The following is a 23,847-nucleotide window of genomic DNA, read 5'->3' as shown; positions in this document are numbered from 1 at the left end:
TATAAATGATCGTTCAGTTTGGTCTCCTAAAACGAGGTTTCAATCTCATACTTGGTACCACAACATTACCTCATCCAATGGCATATATCAATTGTCAAGTCTAGATAATCCCATCTAAAATACACCCTCTCCTGGATAAGCTCAGAAAAGACAGTGAGCCTCTTAGGTCATATACTAGGTCAAGATAAGGGCAACCTCAGAGTGGACATACAATGGTTCCAAACACTGCCATACTCCTTCCCCCAATGAGAAAAGTAGGGAGTGACTGGCGTACAGACATTGTATGAGATAACTAACTGGTTCCCCATTAATAACGCCATCCCTTCACATGGTTTAGGAATAGTTACAGACACATTCCCATAAGAAAACAATGTTCCATTCTGTCCCCCTCTCCTTCTGATATTCTACATAGAACCACATGGTTTAACAGATACATTCACATATGAAGACAAGCCTGGCCTCTCCCCTCTCTGGGCCCCAAGTGACTAAGCCCTAGCTGAGAAAGTGATAACTTCAAATGCCAACCCTATAGTCCCAAGGGAACCATTCTAATGACAAGTATCATATGATGAAAATAAAACATCTTATCAATAACACCCAACTCACTCTGATTCATCCAGAACAGAGGACAAAAAGGCTTCTCAACAGTCTTTACCCCCAAGCCATAAGACTCCTGAACCGGTAATCAAATGACTAACCGGACTATTTGCATTGTGCCCCCCCCAACCCCTCTTTTACGCTGCTGCTACTCTCTGTTTATCATATATGCATAGTCACTTTAACTATATCTACATGTACATACTACCTCAAACAGCCTGACTAACCGGTGTCTGTATGTAGCCTCGCTACTTTCATAGCCTCGCTACTGTATATAGCCTCGCTACTGTATATAGCCTCGCTACTGTTATTTTTCACTCTATTTTTTCTGTTTCTTTTATTTCTTTAGTTACCTATTGTTCACCTAATACCTTTTTTGCCCTATTGGTTAGAGCCTGTAACTAAGCATTTCACTGTAAGGTCTACACCTGTTGTATTCGGTGCACGTGACAAATTCACTTTGCTTTGATGACATTTCTTTTTTTGCTAAGTTGATATAAATAATATAAAGGTTTATTTATGACTTAACACTGATCTATTGGCTCTGTATCATCTCAAGAGCATCAGGTCTCTATTTACTTCACTGTCCCGTTTAACATCTCTCCCCTCCCTTTCTCCCTCTGTCCTCCTCCCTATGATTCTAAGCTCTGCAGAAAGGTGTGGAGAAGAGGGGTCAGGGGGCTGAGAGGTGGGATAACAGATGCTTCATCAGTAGCAGGTACTGGCTGCAGTAGAGGGAGCACCCACACTGCATCTTCCTCCGATTCTGGCGCTCCTATCCCATCTAGGTCTATAGCTAGATGAACTAGTCAAGCTAGTGAAAGAGAAAAGGGGATACCTAGTCAGTTGCACAATTGAATGCATTCAACCCAACCCCTCAATCAGAGAGGTGCGGGGGGCTGCGTTAATCCACGTCCACTTCACTAGCGCCCAGGGAGCAGTTGTTGTTGGGGATTAACTGCCTTGCTAAGATGCAGAACGGCAGATTTTTCCACTTTGCCGAGTCGGGGATTCAAACCAACGACCTTTCGGTTACCAATGCTCTTAACCGATAGGCTACTTGCTACCAAAGAGGCTACCAAGGTTAAACTCTGACTTCAGTCCAAAGTCCATACAGCCAAAAAGGCATCAAAATATGCACCCGACCCGATACAAAATGGGTGCAGTGTTGACTTCCTTCAGCATGTACAATCTGCATATATTATCATCTACATGTCATGGTGTTGTGTTGAGAGAGGTTGCTACAGCTCTGGGACATGACTCCATGTGACATGAAGATCTTCCATCATCTTCCCCCCTCCCTGGGCCAGAACCAACCCCCTACTCATCAAATTGGGGCCCATCTCCCACCCCTCCCCGGGCAAGAACAATTCGCTATTCACCATACTGGCGCCATTTGCCCCCCCCCCCCCCCCTTCCCCAGGCCAGAACAATCCTCTACTCATCATTTTGAGGCCACCTTCCCCCCTCGCCTCCCCAGCCCAGAACAACCCCCTCCTTGTCAAATTGGGGCCTCCTTCACCCCCTCCCCGAGCCAGAACAACCCCCTACTCTTCATATTGGGGCCACCTTCACCCCCTCCCCAGGCCAGAACAACCCCCTACTCGTCATATTGGGGCCACCTTCACCCCCTCCCCGAGCCAGAACAACCCCCTGCTCGTCATATTGGGGCCACCTTCACCCCCTCCCCGAGCCAGGACAACCCCCTGCTCGTCATATTGGGGCCACCTTCACCCCCTCCCAGAGCCAGAACAACCCCGTACTCTTCATATTGGGGCCACCTTCACCCCCTCCCCGGGCCAGAACAACCCCCTACTCGTCATATTGGGGCCACCTTCACCCCCTCCCCGAGCCAGAACAACCCCCTACTCTTCATATTGGGCCACCTTCACCCCCTCCCCGAGCCAGAACAACCCCCTACTCTTCAAATTGGGGCCACCTTCACCCCCTCCCCGAGCCAGAACAACCCCTACTCTTCATATTGGGGCCACCTCCACCCCCTCCCCGAGCCAGAACAACCCCCTACTCTTCATATTGGGGCCACCTTCACCCCCTCCCCGAGCCAGAACAACCCTACTCTTCATATTGGGGCCACCTTCACCCCCTCCCCGAGCCAGAACAAGCCCCTACTCTTCATATTGGGGCCACCTTCACCCCCTCCCCGGGCCAGAACAACCCCCTACTCGTCATATTGGGGCCACCTTCACCCCCTCCCCGGGCCAGAACAACCCCCTATTCTTCATATTGGGGCCACCTTCACCCCCTCCCCGGGCCAGAACAACCCCCTACTCGTCATATTGGGGCCACCTTCACCCCCTCCCCGGGCCAGAACAACCCCCTACTCTTCATATTGGGGCCACCTTCACCCCCTCCCCGAGCCAGAACAACCCCCTACTCTTCAAATTGGGGCCACCTTCACCCCCTCCCCGAGCCAGAACAACCCCCTCCTCGTCATATTGGGGCCACCTTCACGCCCTCCCCGAGCCAGAACAACCCCCTACTCGTCATATTGGGGCCACCTTCACCCCCTCCCCGGGCCAGAACAACCCCCTACTCTTCATATTGGGGCCACCTTCACCCCGTCCCCGAGCCAGAACAACCCCCTACTCTTCAAATTGGGGCCACCTTCACCCCCTCCCCGAGCCAGAACAACCCCCTCCTCGTCATATTGGGGCCACCTTCACCCCCTCCCCGAGCCAGAACAACCCCCTACTCTTCATATTGGGGCCACCTCCACCCCCTCCCCGAGCCAGAACAACCCCCTACTCTTCATATTGGGGCCACCTTCACCCCCTCCCCGAGCCAGAACAACCCCTACTCTTCATATTGGGGCCACCTTCACCCCCTCCCCGAGCCAGAACAAGCCCCTACTCTTCATATTGGGGCCACCTTCACCCCCTCCCCGAGCCAGAACAACCCCTACTCTTCATATTGGGGCCACCTTCACCCCCTCCCCGAGCCAGAACAAGCCCCTACTCTTCATATTGGGGCCACCTTCACCCCCTCCCCGAGCCAGAACAACCCCCCACTCTTCATATTGGGGCCACCTTCACCCCCTCCCTGGGCCAGAACAACCCCCTCCTCGTCATATTGGGGCCACCTTCACCCCCTCCCCGAGCCAGAACAACCCCCTACTCTTCATATTGGGGCCACCTTCACCCCCTCCCCGAGCCAGAACAACCCCCTACTCTTCATATTGGGGCCACCTTCACCCCCTCCCCGAGCCAGAACAACCCCCTACTCTTCATATTGGGGCCACCTTCACCCCCTCCCCGAGCCAGAACAACCCCCTACTCGTCATAATGGGGCCACCTTCACCCCGTCCCCGAGCCAGAACAACCCCCTACTCTTCATATTGGGGCCACCTTCACCCCCTCCCCGAGCCAGAACAACCCCTACTCTTCATATTGGGGCCACCTTCACCCCCTCCCCGAGCCAGAACAAGCCCCTACTCTTCATATTGGGGCCACCTTCACCCCCTCCCCGGGCCAGAACAACCCCCTACTCGTCATATTGGGGCCACCTTCACCCCCTCCCCGAGCTAGAACAACCCCCTACTCGTCATATTGGGGCCACCTTCACCCCCTCCCCGAGCCAGAACAACCCCCTACTCGTCATATTGGGGCCACCTTCACCCCCTCCCCGAGCCAGAACAACCCCCTACTCTTCATATTGGGGCCACCTTCACCCCCTCCCCGAGCCAGAACAACCCCCTACTCGTCATATTGGGGCCACCTTCACCCCCTCCCCGAGCCAGAACAACCCCCTACTCTTCATATTGGGGCCACCTTCACCCCCTCCCCGGGCCAGAACAACCCCCTACTCGTCATATTGGGGCCACCTTCACCCCCTCCCCAGGCCAGAACAACCCCCTACTCGTCATATTGGGGCCACCTTCAGCCCCTCCCCGAGCCAGAACAACCCCCTGCTCGTCATATTGGGGCCACCTTCACCCCCTCCCCGAGCCAGGACAACCCCCTGCTCGTCATATTGGGGCCACCTTCACCCCCTCCCAGAGCCAGAACAACCCCCTACTCTTCATATTGGGGCCACCTTCACCCCCTCCCCGGGCCAGAACAACCCCCTCCTCGTCATATTGGGGCCACCTTCACCCCCTCCCCGAGCCAGAACAACCCCCTCCTCGTCATATTGGGGCCACCTTCACCCCCTCCCCGAGCCAGAACAACCCCCTCCTCGTCATATTGGGGCCACCTTCACCCCCTCCCCGGGCCAGAACAACCCCCTCCTCGTCATATTGGGGCCACCTTCACCCCCTCCCCGGGCCAGAACAACCCCCTCCTCGTCATATTGGGGCCATCTTCACCCCCTCCCCGGGCCAGAAAAACCCCCTCCTCGTCATATTGGGGCCACCTTCACCCCCTCCCCGAGCCAGAACAACCCCCTACTCTTCATATTGGGGCCACCTTTACCCCCTCCCCGAGCCAGAACAACCCCCTACTCTTCAAATTGGGGCCACCTTCACCCCCTCCCCGAGCCAGAACAACCCCTACTCTTCATATTGGGGCCACCTCCACCCCCTCCCCGAGCCAGAACAACCCCCTACTCTTCATATTGGGGCCACCTTCACCCCCTCCCCGAGCCAGAACAACCCCTACTCTTCATATTGGGGCCACCTTCACCCCCTCCCCGAGCCAGAACAAGCCCCTACTCTTCATATTGGGGCCACCTTCACCCCCTCCCCGAGCCAGAACAACCCCCTACTCTTCATATTGGGGCCACCTTCACCCCCTCCCCGAGCCAGAACAACCCCTACTCTTCATATTGGGGCCACCTTCACCCCCTCCCCGAGCCAGAACAAGCCCCTACTCTTCATATTGGGGCCACCTTCACCCCCTCCCCGGGCCAGAACAACCCCCTACTCGTCATATTGGGGCCACCTTCACCCCCTCCCCGGGCCAGAACAACCCCCTACTCTTCATATTGGGGCCACCTTCACCCCCTCCCCGAGCCAGAACAACCCCCTACTCTTCAAATTGGGGCCACCTTCACCCCCTCCCCGAGCCAGAACAACCCCCTCCTCGTCATATTGGGGCCACCTTCACCCCCTCCCCGAGCCAGAACAACCCCCTACTCGTCATATTGGGGCCACCTTCACCCCCTCCCCGAGCCAGAACAACCCCTACTCTTCATATTGGGGCCACCTTCACCCCCTCCCCGAGCCAGAACAAGCCCCTACTCTTCATATTGGGGCCACCTTCACCCCCTCCCCGAGCCAGAACAACCCCTACTCTTCATATTGGGGCCACCTTCACCCCCTCCCCGAGCCAGAACAAGCCCCTACTCTTCATATTGGGGCCACCTTCACCCCCTCCCCGAGCCAGAACAACCCCCCACTCTTCATATTGGGGCCACCTTCACCCCCTCCCCGGGCCAGAACAACCCCCTCCTCGTCATATTGGGGCCACCTTCACCCCCTCCCCGAGCCAGAACAACCCCCTACTCTTCATATTGGGGCCACCTTCATCCCCTCCCCGAGCCAGAACAACCCCCTACTCTTCATATTGGGGCCACCTTCACCCCCTCCCCGAGCCAGAACAACCCCCTACTCGTCATATTGGGGCCACCTTCACCCCCTCCCCGAGCCAGAACAACCCCCTACTCTTCATATTGGGGCCACCTTCACCCCCTCCCCGGGCCAGAACAACCCCCTGCTCGTCTCCAAAGAGCACCCTGAATCATCCGTAAATCGGAACATGCCATGTCTTTTTACATCATAAACTGAGATGAAAACATAATCCTTTTCATACCCAGAGAGTAAAGGGAATTAATTTCAAGACATCTGGAAAAAGTTAATAATTCAACAGTGATTAGGCCTAATCTGTGCATGCAGGATATGGAACACCACATGTATCAAGCTGTGTTATAAGGCGATTTATTTAATGCAAGCTTTGAGGATCCAACAAAAGACTAACCCCAGGTGTCATCTGTAACACTAAATAACTTCTAGCAGGGGTTTTGAAATACATTTGTGCCAGTTAGTTACGGATTTCATGTAGGAATATGTTCTCCACTCAGGAACCATGGCAACACTTCAAACCCTGCCTTACCGGCGTAGATTTCATTCTGTCATCGCTATGGGATGTTCCCTGTCACTGGGGTAATTTATAGGTCAATATAATATTTAATCAGTGTACTCGCTGTTCGCACTGAGGCAGAAGCCCCAAATAACAGCTCTAAATCCAGCCCAAATGCATCCTGGGAATTGGAGTAGCCTACACTAAGACAGAGGCTAACAGTAACATACCGCGCCACAGTGATTAGAAGTACGCTGTGGACTGCATCTCATCTGGTGCCCTCTAGAAAAGAACATGTCAATGTTAAACAGGTTAGAATGGAGTAGAGTGTGTAATGTACATGCGGATATGAGGAGTCTGTTTACTTTAAGGTGGGTATACGAATGTCAGGCAGTCAGAGTTCCTACACTGCATCAATAGTCAATCATAAGTAAATAGCAGTACATTGGCTGTTATTGCTGTGAATACGCAGTATGTAGCTTTTTTCATATAAAATCGCAGATATAGATTACTGGTAGACCCTACCAGCAAATGCATGATTACATTGTACTCTTGTCAATGGGTTAGTTTGGAACAAAACATTTTTTTTAAAAGTCTATAAAAACAAGAGTATTCTTATGGTGTGATGGTTATGGATGTGCTGCCTTCTGCCTTTTCACAACCCAAGGCTGGGGTTTCTTCCTCATGACATCAACCTGTATGGTGTTACACTGTCGATGCTGTATAACCCCACACCTACAGAATGTATAACACAAAGCTCATTGAGCCTCTGCTTGGACCTCTGTTTAACACTCTAACCTTGCTTATGTAATACATTCAGCACAATACAACTTCCACTTCTAGGTAGGACAACTGAGAAAGCACAACATTAAAACAGCTGTAAATGGAGGAAAGTCTACTAGGAGCCCTGTGAATATTGTTCAGTGAACGATTAGACAATCTACTGCATTCAAGTGTACTTTTAGTGCAACGTGTCCTTGAATTCTAGATGATTCTAAATGTATTCCAATTTCTAAGCTAAGTGCTGAATGAAAAAGACATGAAATCCACATGCAGTGCGTGGCCTCTGTTCTATTCTCCCTCTGTTTCATTGAAGTGTCAATGAAAGACAGTTTTTGATGGTCAGCATAAAAGACCATCCATATCGATCCAATCAGGCAAAAATTATGCAGAGGAGAAGAGATGAGGGCTCTTCAAAATGGTGTCTGTCTCGTCTCCACTCGTGTCATCAGGACTGAGATCTATACTACAGGGAGATGATCGTGCCAGGCGAGGAGAAAGCACCATTATAGTGCTGGAAATTGTGATTCTCACAATTTGTATGTATTGTAGGGCTGTCACCGACAAAAAAAATATTGGTCGACCAAGAGTCCTGTTATTTCGACCAATCGATTGGCCAAAAATGTTTAATGTGGATTTTTGCATATATTTACACATCCTATGTGTTTTAATCAAATCAACTATATTCACTGAGCTTGTCTGATGCTTTAAGCACACGGTTTGATTAAATAATTACCAACACAAATGACTAGAGTGAGTCCGACCAGTAATTGATTTGATAGTGCCGGATGAGGCTCAGTATCAAAAACAATGACAGCGAGTGACTGTGACTAGCACCCGTTGTTTCTCTCTCCTCCCTGCTGCAGCGACCACCACAGAACATCAACAGTGTTTATTGCTCTGTCCATGTTGCTGAAACATAATTACAGACATTTTTGACTGAAAAGATTTGTTACTGAAGTCCCTCATTTGTTTAGGAAAAACATTCCCTATTCCCTCGACCCTTGCTCTCTTTACGTGACATACGTATGCATCGCATGCACATGACAAAAGACCTAATCACACAGGACTAGTATTACTAGAGAACGTTGATTATGTAATTATTACTCCAGAATGTCAGTTATTCCAGAAGACGATTCGGACGGAATTAATTTTTTCCCAAACTGTCCATTGTAATTCTTCATTTTTTCCCCCAATAAATTGACAGTTATGACACAAGCCTGGAGGTTTATATTTTAGGTGTGAAGATACAGTATTTCAACATGTCCGGGTGATAGGGCCACACTGATAACTCCAGCTTGGCTCTAAAGATTCTAAACTATATTTCCTACAGTGTCACCATAATATTTGAATTGAGGAAGTGTGATTGTGATCATAATCATTAGGATATTTTAGCGATCCGCAGTACGTCCCAAATGCCCCCCAGCCTTCAGATGTGAGCTAAACAGTGCAATTGCACTTGAGATGCGTTTTAAGACTACGGATGAGAAAGTTAACTTATCATTCCAAAACGTTTAGATCCGTTGTATGCTGCTGCTTTGCGATCTATTAACAGCAACCCACAAATTAACTCTTAACAAGGCACAGCTGTTAATTGAAATGCATTACAGTGAAGCTTGTTGAGAGAATGCCAAGTGTGCAAAGCTGTCATCAAGGAAAAGGGTGGCTACTTTTAAGAATCTCAAATATATTTTGATTTGTTTAACACTTTTTTGGTTACTACATGACTCCATATGTGTTATTGCATAGTTTTGATGTCTTCACTATTATTCCACAATGTAGAAAATAGTAAAAAAAAAAAAAAAACCTGGAATGAGTAAGTGTGTCCAAACTTTTGACTGGTACTATAGGTCATTCATATCAGAATCAGTTATTGTTTTCTTGCGCTAACTGCAAGAAACACCTCTCAAACTCAGATATTTCTCTCAAAACGTAGGGAAGTCGATTGGCACGGGACAAGTATTATCAGAAAAAAATAGGTTATTCTGGACGGAATTGTTACTCTCCTGCCATGTAAAAATTACAGATGTGGTGTTTTGTGCTCGTGCACATAATTAAATTGCCAGACCTCCCCTAGTAAAACTAATCCAGTCTGAATAGGGCCTGACCTATAGCCAGGACAGGTCTTTGCCATTGTGCTGCCATAGGCGAGAACAAAAAATGCTGGCCCCGCAAAACTAGAATAGTCCCAGTAAGCAAAGTGATGTTGAAAAGACCTCAAGAATATGTATTTTCCAGACGTTGAAGTTTGGTTAAATTTATGTTTAAAATATGTATTTTCCAGGAACCTGAAAAGGCATCTTTTCCCGATGTTGAAAAATAAATGTTTCCGGGCGTTGAAATCAGGTACATTTTCGGTTCTGAATGAAAGTTGAAAAGGCATCTTTTCCGGACGTTGAAAAATAGGTATCTTCTGGACATTGAAATCAGGTTCATTTCTGGTTCTGAATGAAAGTTGAAAATAAGTAATTTATGGATGTCTATGTTTGGACCAAATCAAGGCTGTTCCAGACTGGACAAAATCTGAACCAAACATAAACATCTATGATTGGTTCAGATTTTGTCCGGACCAAAAACTAATGTCCGTGGTTGTGGAAATCAAGGCTGGTTCGAAACTGCACAAAAAAAAAAGACATTGGCATCAGTCCGTGCTTACAGGGGTGTAGCCTACAGTGTTGCTACTAATGTTAATGGCATTACTTATTACTATAATTATTATAATAATAACAATAAGGAGATCAAGAAAAAGGAGCGTTATTAATATAATAATATATTTCTGAAAATTTGGAAGAGTGTAAATACTAAACAAATTCTAAGTAATACCAGAGAGGCTGTTCTAATGAAAAAAAAAGTGAAAAGCCTTTATCACAGCAAAGCAAAGATTAAAAACATCAGAATTTGTGAAATTGTTTACTTGACATGTCGTTGTGTGAGGCTTGATGCTCTATTAAACAAACACCCAAACAGGCAACAGAAGCAGGAACTGTCTTATTTATGTGGACATATTGGTGATTTATAAAGCCAGGCACATTTAACAGGTAGCCTATTGATTATAGACCTAACTCATTTCCGGTTTCCGCTCCCCTCACTTTTCTTAGACATTAAGGTAAGGGCTGTTCTCATCTCCTCCTTCTGCTACTGTCTCCACAGCATTGTTCTCAACACCAATGAGCTGGATAACTTCACCATTATGCACATCAGTGGAGGATCCTTAGAGGCAGAAGGGGAAGACCATCCTCAGTGATTTTTTTTTTTTTTTGTAAAACATATTTTTTTAAGTTGTCCTTTTTAGATAAAACTATACTACATCTAACAACGTCACCAAATTGATTAAAACACACTATTTTGCAAAGGTGGTCTACAGTAGCCTATACAACACTCTGTAGGGTTGCACCATATTACCTCCACTAACCTGTGCGCCAGCACATTGACTCTGTACCGGTCCCCCCTGTATACAGCCTCCACATTGACTCTGTACCGGTCCCCCCTGTATACAGCCTCCACATTGACTCTGTACCGGTCCCCACTGCATAGAGCCTCCACATTGACTCTGTACCGGTCCTCCCTGTATACAGCCTCCACATTGACTCTGTACCGGTCCCCCCTGTATACAGCCTCCACATTGACTCTGTACCAGTCCTCCCTGTATACAGCCTCCACATTGACTCTGTACCGGTCCCCCCTGTATACAGCCTCCACATTGACTCTGTACCGGTCCTCCCTGTATACAGCCTCCACATTGACTCTGTACCGGTCCCCCCTGTATACAGCCTCCACATTGACTCTGTACCGGTCCACCCTGTATACAGCCTCCACATTGACTCTGTACCGGTCCTCCCTGTATACAGCCTCCACATTGACTCTGTACCGGTCCTCCCTGTATACAGCCTCCACATTGACTCTGTACCGGTCCCCCCTGTATACAGCCTCCACATTGACACTGTACCGGTCCTCCCTGTATACAGCCTCCACATTGACTCTGTACCGGTCCTCCCTGTATACAGCCTCCACATTGACTCTGTACCGGTCCTCCCTGTATACAGCCTCCACATTGACTCTGTACCGGTCCCCCCTGTATACAGCCTCCACATTGACTCTGTACCGGTCCTCCCTGTATACAGCCTCCACATTGACTCTGTACCGGTCCCCCCTGTATACAGTCTCCACATTGACTCTGTACCGGTCCCCCCTGTATACAGCCTCCACATTGACTCTGTACCGGTCCTCCCTGTATACAGCCTCCACATTGACTCTGTACTGGTCCTCCCTGTATACAGCCTCCACATTGACTCTGTACCGGTCCTCCCTGTATACAGCCTCCACATTAACTCTGTACCGGTCCTCCCTGTATACAGCCTCCACATTGACTCTGTACCGGTCCCCCCTGTATACAGCCTCCACATTGACTCTGTACCGATCCTCCCTGTATACAGCAGCCATATTGACTCTGTATCAGTCCCCAATGTATATAGTCTGCACGTGGGTGCGTGTCTGTCGGTCTGTCTGATGTGCGCGCCCGTCTGTCTGCCTGTCTGACAGACGCGCGCAGACAGGCACGCACGTGCAGACAAGCACACACATCTGACAGCCATGCGCCAGCCTGCCTGCCTGCAGCTTTGCTCTGGGAGAGTGTAGGGCCCTGAACAGCAACAGCAGGGTCGGTCAGAGTGCTGGTGCAAAGTGCAGAGAGAGATAAGAAAAATCGATATGTAACAATTACTGGAGTCTTCCCTCTCGCGGCAGCACTATTAACAGAGACAGTACAGTCTCCTCTGCTGCTCTCTCTCAGAGCAGAGAGAAAACATGACAGTCGTCTGGTGATTGTTGATAGATGTTTCATTATACTACAAGGCCAGAGTTTGTTGTGCATTTCCTGTCTGGATGACATCAGTTCACTGATAGCATCTCAAAAGGAAAATTCCTAGCAGGTGGTATAATTAAGATGGTGTATTGGCATTAGGGCTGACCCCATTTAGTCGATTGGTCGATTATTTGATCGATAGGCTGTTGGTCGCCCGAGATTTCTTCAGTCGAGCAGTAGCAAAAACATATATATAATAGTGTACAAGACACATGTCTGATTCGCACCTGAGTGGACTAATCCATTGTGGAGGCGGGTTGGGATGGTACAGTCCATCAGACTAAGACATGTGCTACTGAAATGTTATATATGTTTATATACATAAGAACAATTGTGCAAGACTAATAAAATGAATATAATTTCATAACAAATTGGCGTTGGATAGTAGTCGCTGTCCGCGGTTCTGAAACACATCAGTGCTCTGTTGAATTGGCGCCTTTTCCTAGACGATGTAGCTATATGCATAATAGCAAAGTTAACAAGCGTAAGCGTTGAGAACAATGCGGCGGAGGCAGCTGCAGAATGAGATGAGAAAACAGCCCTTGCCTTATTGTCTAAGAAAAGTGAGGAGAGGAAACCAACTTAATGAGGTCTATAATCAATAGGCTAACTTAAATGTGTCTGGCTATATACATCCTCCATATACTGTACCAGTCAAAAGCTTGGACACACCTACACATTCAAGGGTTTTTCTTCATTGTAGAATAATAGTGAAGACATAAAAACTATAAAATAACATATGGAATCATGTAGTTTCCCAAAAAACAAATGAAAATACATTTTATATTTGAGATTTTTTAAAGTAGCCACCCTTTGCCTTGATGACAGCTTTGCACACTCTTGGCATTCTCTCAACCAGCTTCATGAGGTAGTCACCTGGAATGGATTTCAATTAACAGGTGTGCCTTGTTAAAATTACATTATTTGAATTTTTTTCTTCTTCATGCATTTGAGCCAATCAGTTGTGTTGCGACAAGTTAGGGGTGGTATACAGAAAATAGACCGATTTGGTAAAAGACCAAGTCCATATTATGGTTAGAACAGCTCAAATAAGCAAAGAGAAACAACAGTGCATCATTACTTTAGGAAATGAAGGTCAGTCAATCCGGAACATTTCAAGAACTTTAAAAGTCTCAACAGGTGCAGTCGCAAAAACCAAAAAGCACTATGATGAAACTGGCTCTCATGAGGACTGCCACAGGAAAGGAAGACCCAGAGTTACCTCTGTTGCAGAGGATAAGTTCATTAGAGTTACCAGCCTCAGATTGTGAAACATTTATTTCGGCTGCAGAGTTCAAGTAACAGACATCTCAACATCAACTGTACAGAGGAGACTGTGTGAATCAGGCCGTCATGATTGAATTGCTACAAAAAAAACAATACTAAACGACACCAATAAGAAGAAGAGACTTGCTTGGGCCAAGAAACACGAGCGATGTACCTTAGACCCCTTGGAAATCTGTTTTTTGGTCTGATGAGTCTAAATGTTTGATTTTGGGTTCCGACCACCTCGTGTTTGTGAGACACAGAGAGGTTGAACGGATGATCTTCGCATGTATGACTCCCACAGTGAAGTATGGAGGTGGTGGTGTGATGGTGCTTTGCGGATGACAATTGTGATTGATTTAGAATTCAAGGCACACTTAACCAACATGGCTACGGCAGCATTCTGCAGCAATACACCATCCCATCTGGTTTGCGCATAGTGGGACTTTCGTTTGTTTTTCAACAGGACAATGACCCAACACAGCTCCAGGCTGTGTAAGGGCTATTTGACCAATAAGGAGAATGATGGAGTGCTGCATCAGATGATCTGGCCTCCACAATCCCCTGACCTCAACCCAATTGAGATGGTTTGGGATGAGTTGGACCGCAGAGTGAAGGAAAAGCAGCCAACAAGTGCTCAGCATATGTGGGAACTCCTTCAAGACTGTTGGAAAAGCATTCCAGTTGAAGCTGGTTGAGATAATGCCAAGAGTATGCAAAGCTGTCATCAAGGCAAAGTTTCGCTACTTTGGAGAATCTCAAATATAAAATATATTTTGATTTGTTTAACACTTTCTTGGTTACTACATGATTCAATGTGTTAGTTCATAGTTTTGATGTCTTCACTATTATTCTACAATGTAGAAAATAGTAAAATAAAGAAAAACCCTTCAGTAGGTGTGTCCAAACTTTTGACTGTTACTGTACCTGTATTGATCCAAGCACCAGTGTGGATTTGTACTGTACTTTCTCTAACGGTATTTAAAGTTTGATTTGTTACCTTAAATAATTCAGTAATTACACAGAAATAAATTATGGAAATCCTCTGTTTCTATTGGCAGTAGGAAACTGCTAAAAGCTGAGAACTGCTAGCTAACTTGCTAGCACAACAAGTCAACAACTTCGGGAGTGCGAGCTTGCCAAATAGAGACCCCCAGAAATCGGCAGTCTGGCCTCTAAAGGTGAATGTAAGAACTGCATTTGAACCTGGAAATACAGTCGAGGAGAATAATTATTCTGATAAAGGACAACTTTTGGGGGATGAAATAGAGGCATAGTAAAACAAAAAAGGAACGTGACAGTATGTAAATGAAAACAAATTAGCGTATTAAACGAAGAAAAATTGCAAAAAAGCAAAAAGTAACCATTGGTGGAGTACCAGAGTTGGTAGAACGTCCTCTGTTGTAACCTCAAACAGGACTACTTCACTGTCAGTTTTGTCCTCCTTTTATTTTTGGTAGAAGTTTGGTTGAACAGTATAAAGAAATTTTTTTTAAAGGAGAAAGACCATTAAAACCACTTGCAATACAAGTCCTACCGTCCTAGGGTCATGCACTACCATGCACTTTAAGTGACTTTGGGTCATTGATAATAATAATAAATGGGATTTAACGTAAACTCACCCCATTCTGTACAAATGTGCGCAACCGCCACATTCAAACGAGGCTGCAATGAAAACGAATGGGACTGTAGTGACTGTGTGGGCATCAAAATCTGGGGTGTGAACTACGTTTCGATTCAGCGTTGATTGACATGGTATTGGAGAAAAGATGAAAAAACGGACCCCTCTGACGCTGTACGTTACATCGTGACGTGTCACTACGTAACGTACAGCGCGCATTGGCATCTCATTTTGTGCCATACAGCCTATTTCCACCAGGGGTAGCCCTTCTCTCGCAGATTAAAATCATGCTTAACCATATACACCTGTAAGAAAACTTCATTATTCATGATTTTTGTCTAAATTAATATAAATTATTGCTAATATTAAAATAATATTTCATGACTAGGGTACCAAATGCAATGTGATTATCAATAACACAAACAATGAATCAATTATAATGAATTGCTTCAAATTCGACACAAACCTTCAAACAGGTATGTGATGAGACATTACATAAACTCTTTACGTTTTATTTACATTTTAAAGTTGATTATTTGGACAAATCGGGTGAAAAAGCCTGTTTCCTCACACAACATATTTCCCCCCTTTCACGAACACATCGTAGCCTTCGCTCCCCACCCGCCATTTTTAAAAAGGCCCGGCGAAGCTCCATGCAGAAACAGGCAGCGTGGAGGTCTCCTCTTTGATTTTGTTGGAAAGGGAAGAAATTGTGCTTTACAGTGGTATTCATATTACAGTTTACTTGGAAGTATTACGTTTTTTTGCCGCTAAAATAAGGTCAATTGTACGGACCAAGGCGATGTACAAAAGTGAGTGAGTTTACGTTAGTACTACTAAGCACATTTTCTCTTAACTTTTATTATTCAAATACCGTCATACCGTGAAAAATAAGACAAATACGATGGTATTTTGGCCATATCTCCCAACCCCAACACGCAAACACACACACACGGTTTAATAAGCCGACTTCACACATGAATCAATAAGCTGAAGTTGCTGTCACTGTCATATTCACCAACAAATGGCAAACAGAAAACAAACGGGTTGCTCTTCTTGCATGCTACACTCCAGATTACTAAACGGTTTCAGAGTGTAATAGTCCTTGCTACTCTCGCTATACTGTGTGATGTCATGGTGTTGAATACTGTTATCAAATCAATTCACATCTGCCTCACATACCAAAATGCCCAGCAGATATCATCCTCTACCTGTTGTTTACAAGGTGGGTGGAAAGCTTCCTAGGACCATTCTCTGTTCTGTATTTCTCTCCTTCATTTATTTACCAGCCAGGGAATATGATGTAACCCCATGTAAACAGAAAGAGCATGAAAGAACAGAAACAGAATGGAACAGCCTAATTATGGATGAGTCTGACTGTTGCTGAACGCTGAGAAAATAAGAGAGCGTGAGAGACAGCGAGGGAGAGAGACAGCGAGTGCGCACAAGAGAGAGAGAGAGCGCGAGCAAGAGAGAGAGAGCGCGAGCGAGAGAGCGCGAGAGAGAGAGCGCGAGAGAGCGCGAGCGCGAGAGAGAGAGAGAGCGCGAGCGAGAGAGCGCGAGAGAGAGAGCGCGAGCGAGAGAGCGCGAGCGAGAGAGCGCGAGAGAGAGAGCGCGAGAGAGAGAGCGCGAGAGAGAGAGCGCGAGCGAGAGAGCGCGAGAGAGAGAGCGCGAGAGAGCGCGAGCGCGAGAGAGAGAGCGCGAGCGCGAGAGAGAGAGCGCGAGCGAGAGAGAGAGAGCGCGCGAGCGAGAGAGAGAGAGAGAGAGCGCGCGAGCGAGAGAGAGAGAGAGCGCGCGAGCGAGAGAGAGAGAGAGAGAGAGCGCGCGCGAGAGAGAGAGAGAGAGAGAGCGCGCGAGCGAGAGAGAGAGAGAGAGAGCGCGAGAGAGAGAGAGCGCGAGAGAGAGAGAGCGCGAGAGAGAGAGCGACAGAGAGAGAGCGACAGAGAGAGAGCGACAGAGAGAGAGCGACAGAGAGCGAGAGAGAGCGCGAGAGAGAGAGAGCGCGAGAGAGAGAGCGACAGAGAGCGAGAGAGAGCGCGAGAGAGAGAGAGCGCGAGAGAGAGAGAGCGCGAGAGAGAGAGAGCGCGAGAGAGAGAGAGCGCGAGAGAGAGAGAGCGCGAGAGAGAGAGCGCGAGAGAGAGAGAGCGCGAGAGAGAGAGAGCGCGAGAGAGAGAGAGCGCGAGAGAGAGAGAGCGCGAGAGAGAGCGCGAGAGAGAGCGCGAGAGAGAGCGCGAGAGAGAGCGAGAGAGAGCGCGAGAGAGAGCGCGAGAGAGAGCGACACTGAGCGCGAGAGAGAGCGACACTGAGCGAGAGAGAGAGCGACACTGAGCGAGAGAGAGAGCGACACTGAGCGAGAGAGAGAGCGACACTGAGCGAGAGAGAGAGCGACACTGAGCGAGAGAGAGAGAGCGACACTGAGCGAGAGAGAGAGAGCGACACTGAGCGAGAGAGAGAGAGCGACACTGAGCGAGAGAGAGAGAGCGACACTGAGCGAGAGAGAGAGAGCGACACTGAGCGAGAGAGAGAGAGCGACACTGAGCGAGAGAGAGAGAGCGACACTGAGCGAGAGAGAGAGAGCGACACTGAGCGAGAGAGAGAGAGCGACACTGAGCGAGAGAGAGAGAGCGACACTGAGCGAGAGAGAGAGAGCGACACTGAGCGAGAGAGAGAGAGCGACACTGAGCGAGAGAGAGAGAGCGACACTGAGCGAGAGAGAGAGAGAGAGACACTGAGCGAGAGAGAGAGAGAGAGACACTGAGCGAGAGAGAGAGAGACACTGAGCGAGAGAGAGAGACACTGAGCGAGAGAGAGAGAGACACTGAGCGAGAGAGAGAGAGACACTGAGCGAGAGAGAGAGAGACACTGAGCGAGAGAGAGAGAGACACTGAGCGAGAGAGAGAGACACTGAGCGAGAGAGAGAGACACTGAGCGAGAGAGAGAGACACTGAGCGAGAGAGAGAGAGACACTGAGCGAGAGAGAGCAAGAGAGAGAGACACTGAGCGAGAGAGAGCAAGAGAGAGCAAGAGAGAGCAAGAGAGAGCAAGAGAGAGCAAGAGAGAGCAAGAGAGAGCAAGAGAGAGCAAGAGAGAGCAAGAGAGAGCAAGAGAGAGCAAGAGAGAGCAAGAGAGAGAGAGCCACCGCATTACACGACCAACTCATACACAATCAACAGATTGAACTCCGACAGATAACTCCATGAAACATTTAAAGATGGATGAGGCAGAGAAATAAAAGGGTGAAGACACAGCTGATCTCTGGGAGAGTAGAGAGGTAGAGGTACGTAGGAAGAGAGAGCAAGAGAGGTAGAGAGTGCTAGAGGTAGATAGAAATACCAGTGTTCCATCACAGCAGCAAGATTTGTTGACCTGTTGCCACAAGAAAAGGGCAACCAGTGAAGAACAAACACCATTGTCAATACGACCCATATTTATGCTTATTTATTTTCCCTTTTATACTTTAACCATTTGCACATCGTTACAACACTGTATATATACATAATATGACATTTGAAATGTCTTTATTCTTTTGGGACTTCTGTGAGTGTAATGTTTACTGTTCATTTTTATTGTTTATTTAACTTTTGTGTATTATCTACTTCACTTCCTTTGGCAATGTAAACTTATGTTTCCCATGCCAATAAAACCCCTTGAATTGAATTGAGAGCATGAGGTAGAGAAAACGCTAGGTATGTAGGTAGAAAGCTATGTAGGTGAGAGTGGTAGTGGTAGGGAGAGGGCGAGAGAGGAATTGAGAAAGATTACAGTGGAGGTGGCGGGAGGGAAAAAGAGGGCAATAGAGGTAATCAGAGAGATAGAGGTAAAGGAAGCAGCTTATCACTTACCGGTGAGTACAGCCTTGGCGGATGGGTCGGCCAGGTCCAGGGCACTCTTGCCGTCAGTGTTGCGTATGTTGGGGTCAGCTCCGTGCTGGAGCAGCACTGTGCAGGGGAAACACAGACAGTAGCTGAGCTCAGGCAGGGACAGACACAGACCACGGCTGCTGCTAACACCAGGACTAGCGCTACTGCCACTGCTGCCCGCTAGCACTCTCTGGCCCCGCGGCATGCTGCAGACATAAACATACATGGCACACCAGCGGTGTGTCTTGAGAACGGAGGACCAGAGCGGCAGCAGGCAGCAAGAGCAGAAAAAAAACAACAGCCCAAACGGAACGCTGCGGAGGGGAAAAAGACAGATGATAAAAACAGGCAGGACGACTCGGCAGGACGATACGGCACGACCATGTGACTCCAGCACAGGTATGAGAGCAGAATATCAAAGCCTGCCTGCCTTTCTCTCTCTCCATCTATCCCGAGGAGGGAGGGTGAGAGAAAATAAAAAGAGAAGTGGAGAAAAGGGCCATGCTTCCCAGGGTGCAGCGTTTTAATCTCCCCAGCTGAGTGATTGTCTGAGGGGAACAAACAGCAGAGCACAGCTATCGGTCGAAAGGAAACCAAACGCTCAGCTCTATCTATCAAATAACTTTGTCACATGCACCAAATACAACAGGTGTAGACATTACAGTGAAAAGCTTACGTACAAGCCCTTAACCAACAACGCAGTTCAAGAAATAGAGTTAAGAAAATAAAATAAAATACCCTTTTTAAGGGGTGGATCAGCTTAATATTGCAGAAAGATTGTTGCTTTCATCAATGTAATTGCATCATTTCCAATCCCCCATATCTTTTTTGGTAAAAATATATATCCATATACGTACACACACATACGCATACATATACAGATATGTATATACAATTGAAGTCGGAAGTTTACATACACTTAGGTTGGAGTCATTAAAACGCATTTTTCAACCACTCCACAAATGTTTTGTTAACAAACTATAGTTTTGGCAAGTCAGTTAGGACATCTACTTTGTGCATGACACAAGTAATTCTTCCAACAGTTGTTTACAGACAGATTACTTCATTTATAATTCACTGTATCACAAATCCAGTGGATCAGAAGTTTACACACACTAAGTTGACTGTGCCTTTAAACAGCTTGGAAAATTCCAGAAAATTTGGTCATAGCCTTAGAAGCTTCTGATAGGCTAATTGACATCATTTGCGTCAATTGGAGGTGTACGGGGGATGTATTTCAATGCCTACCTTCAAACTCAGTGCCTCTTTGCTTGACATCAGCCAAGACCTCAGAAAAAAATGTTTGGACCTCCACAAGTCTGGTTTATCCTTGGGAGCAGTTTCCAAACGCCTGAAGGTACCACGTTCATCTGTACAAACAATAGTACGCAAGTATAAACCCCATGGGACTACGCAGCCGTCATACCGCTCAGGAAGGAGACGCGTTCTGTCTCCTAGAGATGAACGTACTTTGGTGCGAAAAGTGCAAATCAATCCCAGAACAACAGCAAAGGACCTTGTGAAGATGCTGGAGGAAACAGGTACAAAAGTATCTATATCCACAGTAAAACGAGTCCTATATCGACATAACCTGAAAGGCCGCTCAGCAAGGAAGCAGCCACTGCTCCAAAACACCATAAAAAAGCCTGACTACGGTTTGCAACTGCACATGGGGACAAAGATCGTACTTTTTGGAGAAATGTCCTCTGGTCTGATGAAACAAAAATAGAACTGTTTGGCCATAATAACCATCATTATGTTTGGAGGAAAAAGGGGGATGCTTGCAAGCCGAAGAACACCATCCCAACCGTGAAGCATGTGGGGGTGGCAGCATCATGTTGTGGGGGTGCTTTGCTGCAGGAGGGACTGGTGCAGTTCACAAAATAGATGGCATCGTGAGGATGGAAAATTATGTGGATATATTGAAGCAACATCTCAAGACATCAGTCAGGAAGTTAAAGCTTGGTCACAAATGGGTCTTCCAAATGGACAATGACCCCAAGCATACTTCCAAAGTTGTGGCAAAATGGCTTAAGGACAAAAGTCAAGGTATTGGAGTGGCCATCACAAAGCCCTGACCTCAATCCTATAGAAAATGTGTGGGCAGAACTGAAAAAGCGTGTGTGAGCAAGGAGGCCTACAAACCTGACTCAGTTACACCAACTCTGTCAGGAGGAACGGGACAAAATGCACCCAACTTATTGTGGGAAGCTTGTGGAAGGCTACCCAAAACGTTTGACCCAAGTTAAACAATTTAAAGGCAATGCTAACAAATACTAATTGTGTGTATGTAAACTTCTGACCCACTTGGAATATGATGAAAGAAATAAAAGCTGAAATAAATAATTCTCTCTACTATTATTCTGACATTTCACATTCTTAAAATAAAGTGGTGATCCTAACTGACCTAACACAGGGAATATTTACTAGGATTAAATCTCAGGAATTGCGAAAAACTGAGTTTAACTGTATTTGGCTAAGGGGTATGTAAACTTCCGACATCAACTGTAGATATACTTTTTTAGAATATACCTTGATTATTCCCTGCAAACCCTACCACCCTTCCCCCAATTGGAGTAAACTAATAAACAATAACACTTAGGCTTCTACCTTCAGTTTATACATCTTATACACATTTTATAATAGTTGTATATTTTTTGTTTTTATTCCTTCCTCTATTTCAGATGTCCATCCAGTTTGATTTCTATTTGTAACTGTGCTATTTGACTACATTTCTGAAACTATTTACATTTTACAGACCCTGTATGTTTTACATCTTGTTATTAGTCCCATACTTCAGCTCCATTCAACCCCTCCCATCTATCTCTCAACACCATCCATTTTGGATTTCTATTTGCCATATATTTTTCAACTGTGCTGTGATGCTTGACAAAAGTACTGAATCTTTCTAATCTCATAGCTTCTACAGAAGGTAAATTAAAAATAAAACATTTTGCTAAAATAATTATTATATTATTGATTGAATGACTATGGCTTATCAAATCACCCAGTATTGCTATCTGCAGCATTAGTTCTAGGCAAATGTTGCAGTTCTTCAGCCATTCCTGGACCTGTGACCAAAAACAAGCTATATATATATATATATATATATATATATATATATATATATATATATATATATATATATATATATATAACATTCTATTGGTTGCAAGAATTTTGTATAGTAATTTAAAATGAAAAATTGGAAGTTTTGAATCCGGCATTGTTTTGCGTATCAATTCATAAACCATGTGCCATGGAATGGGTACATCGAAAATCTCTTCCCAACTATTTTGCAATTTATATGGCACAGCTGTCAGTTTTTTGGTCCTTAAATTAAATTGATATGTTTTTATTTATCACACTTTTCTTTAACCATTTATGTTCTTTAATATAGGGCCGACATACAAGTTCCTTACTTTTTTCCCCTTCTACTTGCCTCTTCCATTTTTGTTGTTATGCTGCAATTAGTTGGTTGTAATTTTGGGTAGAGCAGACAATTCCATATGTCTGTGTTAGCTGCATGTGTGACATAACTCCACCAGTCCTATTTATGATATCATTCACAAAAATTATACCTTTAAACATTTATTCGAAAAATGTATTTTTTAATCAATTAGTATATTTGAGTTTAACCACAATATTTGTTGTATTATTTGTTCTGTCTTTTCAGGTGGATTAAACTGAAATTGCAACCAACTTTCTAAAGGCTTGTTTAAAAAATAACGATATTTGAGATTATCTACTTTTCAAACAACCGAAAGTGAACAGGTGTAATCTGAATAAAGGGGAAAAGGCCATTATTGAACATAGGATGAGACATTCCTACCAATTTACTAGAGAACCAGTTTGGATTTAAGTATAACTTTTGTATGACTGATGCCTTTAGTGAGAGGTCTAATGCTTTAATATTTAATCATTGCTGCCCTCCGAATTCATATTCGTTATATAAATAGGCCCTTTTCATATTGTCTGGCTTGCCATTCCAAATAAAATAATATTTTTTGTTCATATAATTTAAAAAGCAGGTCACTAGGTGTAGGCAAAACCATAAGCAAATAGGTAATATGTGATATGACTTAAGAGTTAATCGTGGTGATTTCTCCAAAAATAGACAGGTATTTTCCTTTCCATGGTAGCAAGATCTTATCTATTTTTGCTAACTTTCTATAAAAATGTATTGGAGTGAGATCATTTCTTTCTTTTGGGATTTGTATACCGACTATGTCCACATCGCCGTCAGACCATTTAATTGGTAAACTACATGGTAATGTAAAAGGTGCATTTTTTTTGTGATCCAATATGTAACCCAAGTTAAATTTATCATAATTTGGTTTTAATCCAGAGAGGATAGCAAAAGTATCTACATCCTCTATGAAGCCATGGATAGATTCTAATTGTGGTTTGGTTTTAAAAGAAAACATGAATCATCAGCATACAATGACACCTTCGTTTTTAAGCCACAGATTTCTAATCCCTTAATATTATTGTTTAATCTAATTTTAACAGCTAACATTTCGATGGCAATAAAAGGTTTATATATCAACTCCAGTCGTACTTTATCAAAAGCCTTTTCAAAGTCAGCTATGAATAGCAGGCCTGGTTTCCCCAATATTTCATAGTATTCTATTGTTTCCAGTACTTGTCTTATATTATCTCCAATGTATCGTCCATGTAAAAAACCTGTCTGATTAGGATGAATAATATCTGACAATACTTTTTTAATTCGGTGCGCCAAGCATTTTGCTAGGATTTTGCATCACAACACTGAAGTGTATGAGGTCTCCGATTTTTAAAATGGACTGCATCTTTATATATACCACT

The 23,847-nt window shown here is 45.7% G+C and overlaps 1 protein-coding gene across 6 annotated transcripts in view; it reads right to left on the bottom strand.

The window, feature by feature from the left end:
• The window catches only part of LOC129813764 (poly [ADP-ribose] polymerase tankyrase-1-like), a 144,586-nt gene that overhangs the window by 102,608 nt on the left and 18,131 nt on the right, over positions 1–23,847 (bottom strand). For all 6 annotated transcript variants that reach the window (XM_055866272.1, XM_055866281.1, XM_055866289.1 and 3 more), the window contains exon 3: positions 19,003–19,098. In XM_055866272.1, the coding sequence (XP_055722247.1) occupies positions 19,003–19,098 (96 nt within the window). The remainder of the gene's footprint in view (positions 1–19,002; positions 19,099–23,847) is intronic.

The sequence above is a fragment of the Salvelinus fontinalis genome, chromosome 2 (genome assembly GCF_029448725.1).
Source record: "Salvelinus fontinalis isolate EN_2023a chromosome 2, ASM2944872v1, whole genome shotgun sequence".
Classification (NCBI taxonomy): domain Eukaryota; kingdom Metazoa; phylum Chordata; class Actinopteri; order Salmoniformes; family Salmonidae; genus Salvelinus; species Salvelinus fontinalis.
This window is presented reverse-complemented; position numbering and strand designations above follow the sequence as displayed.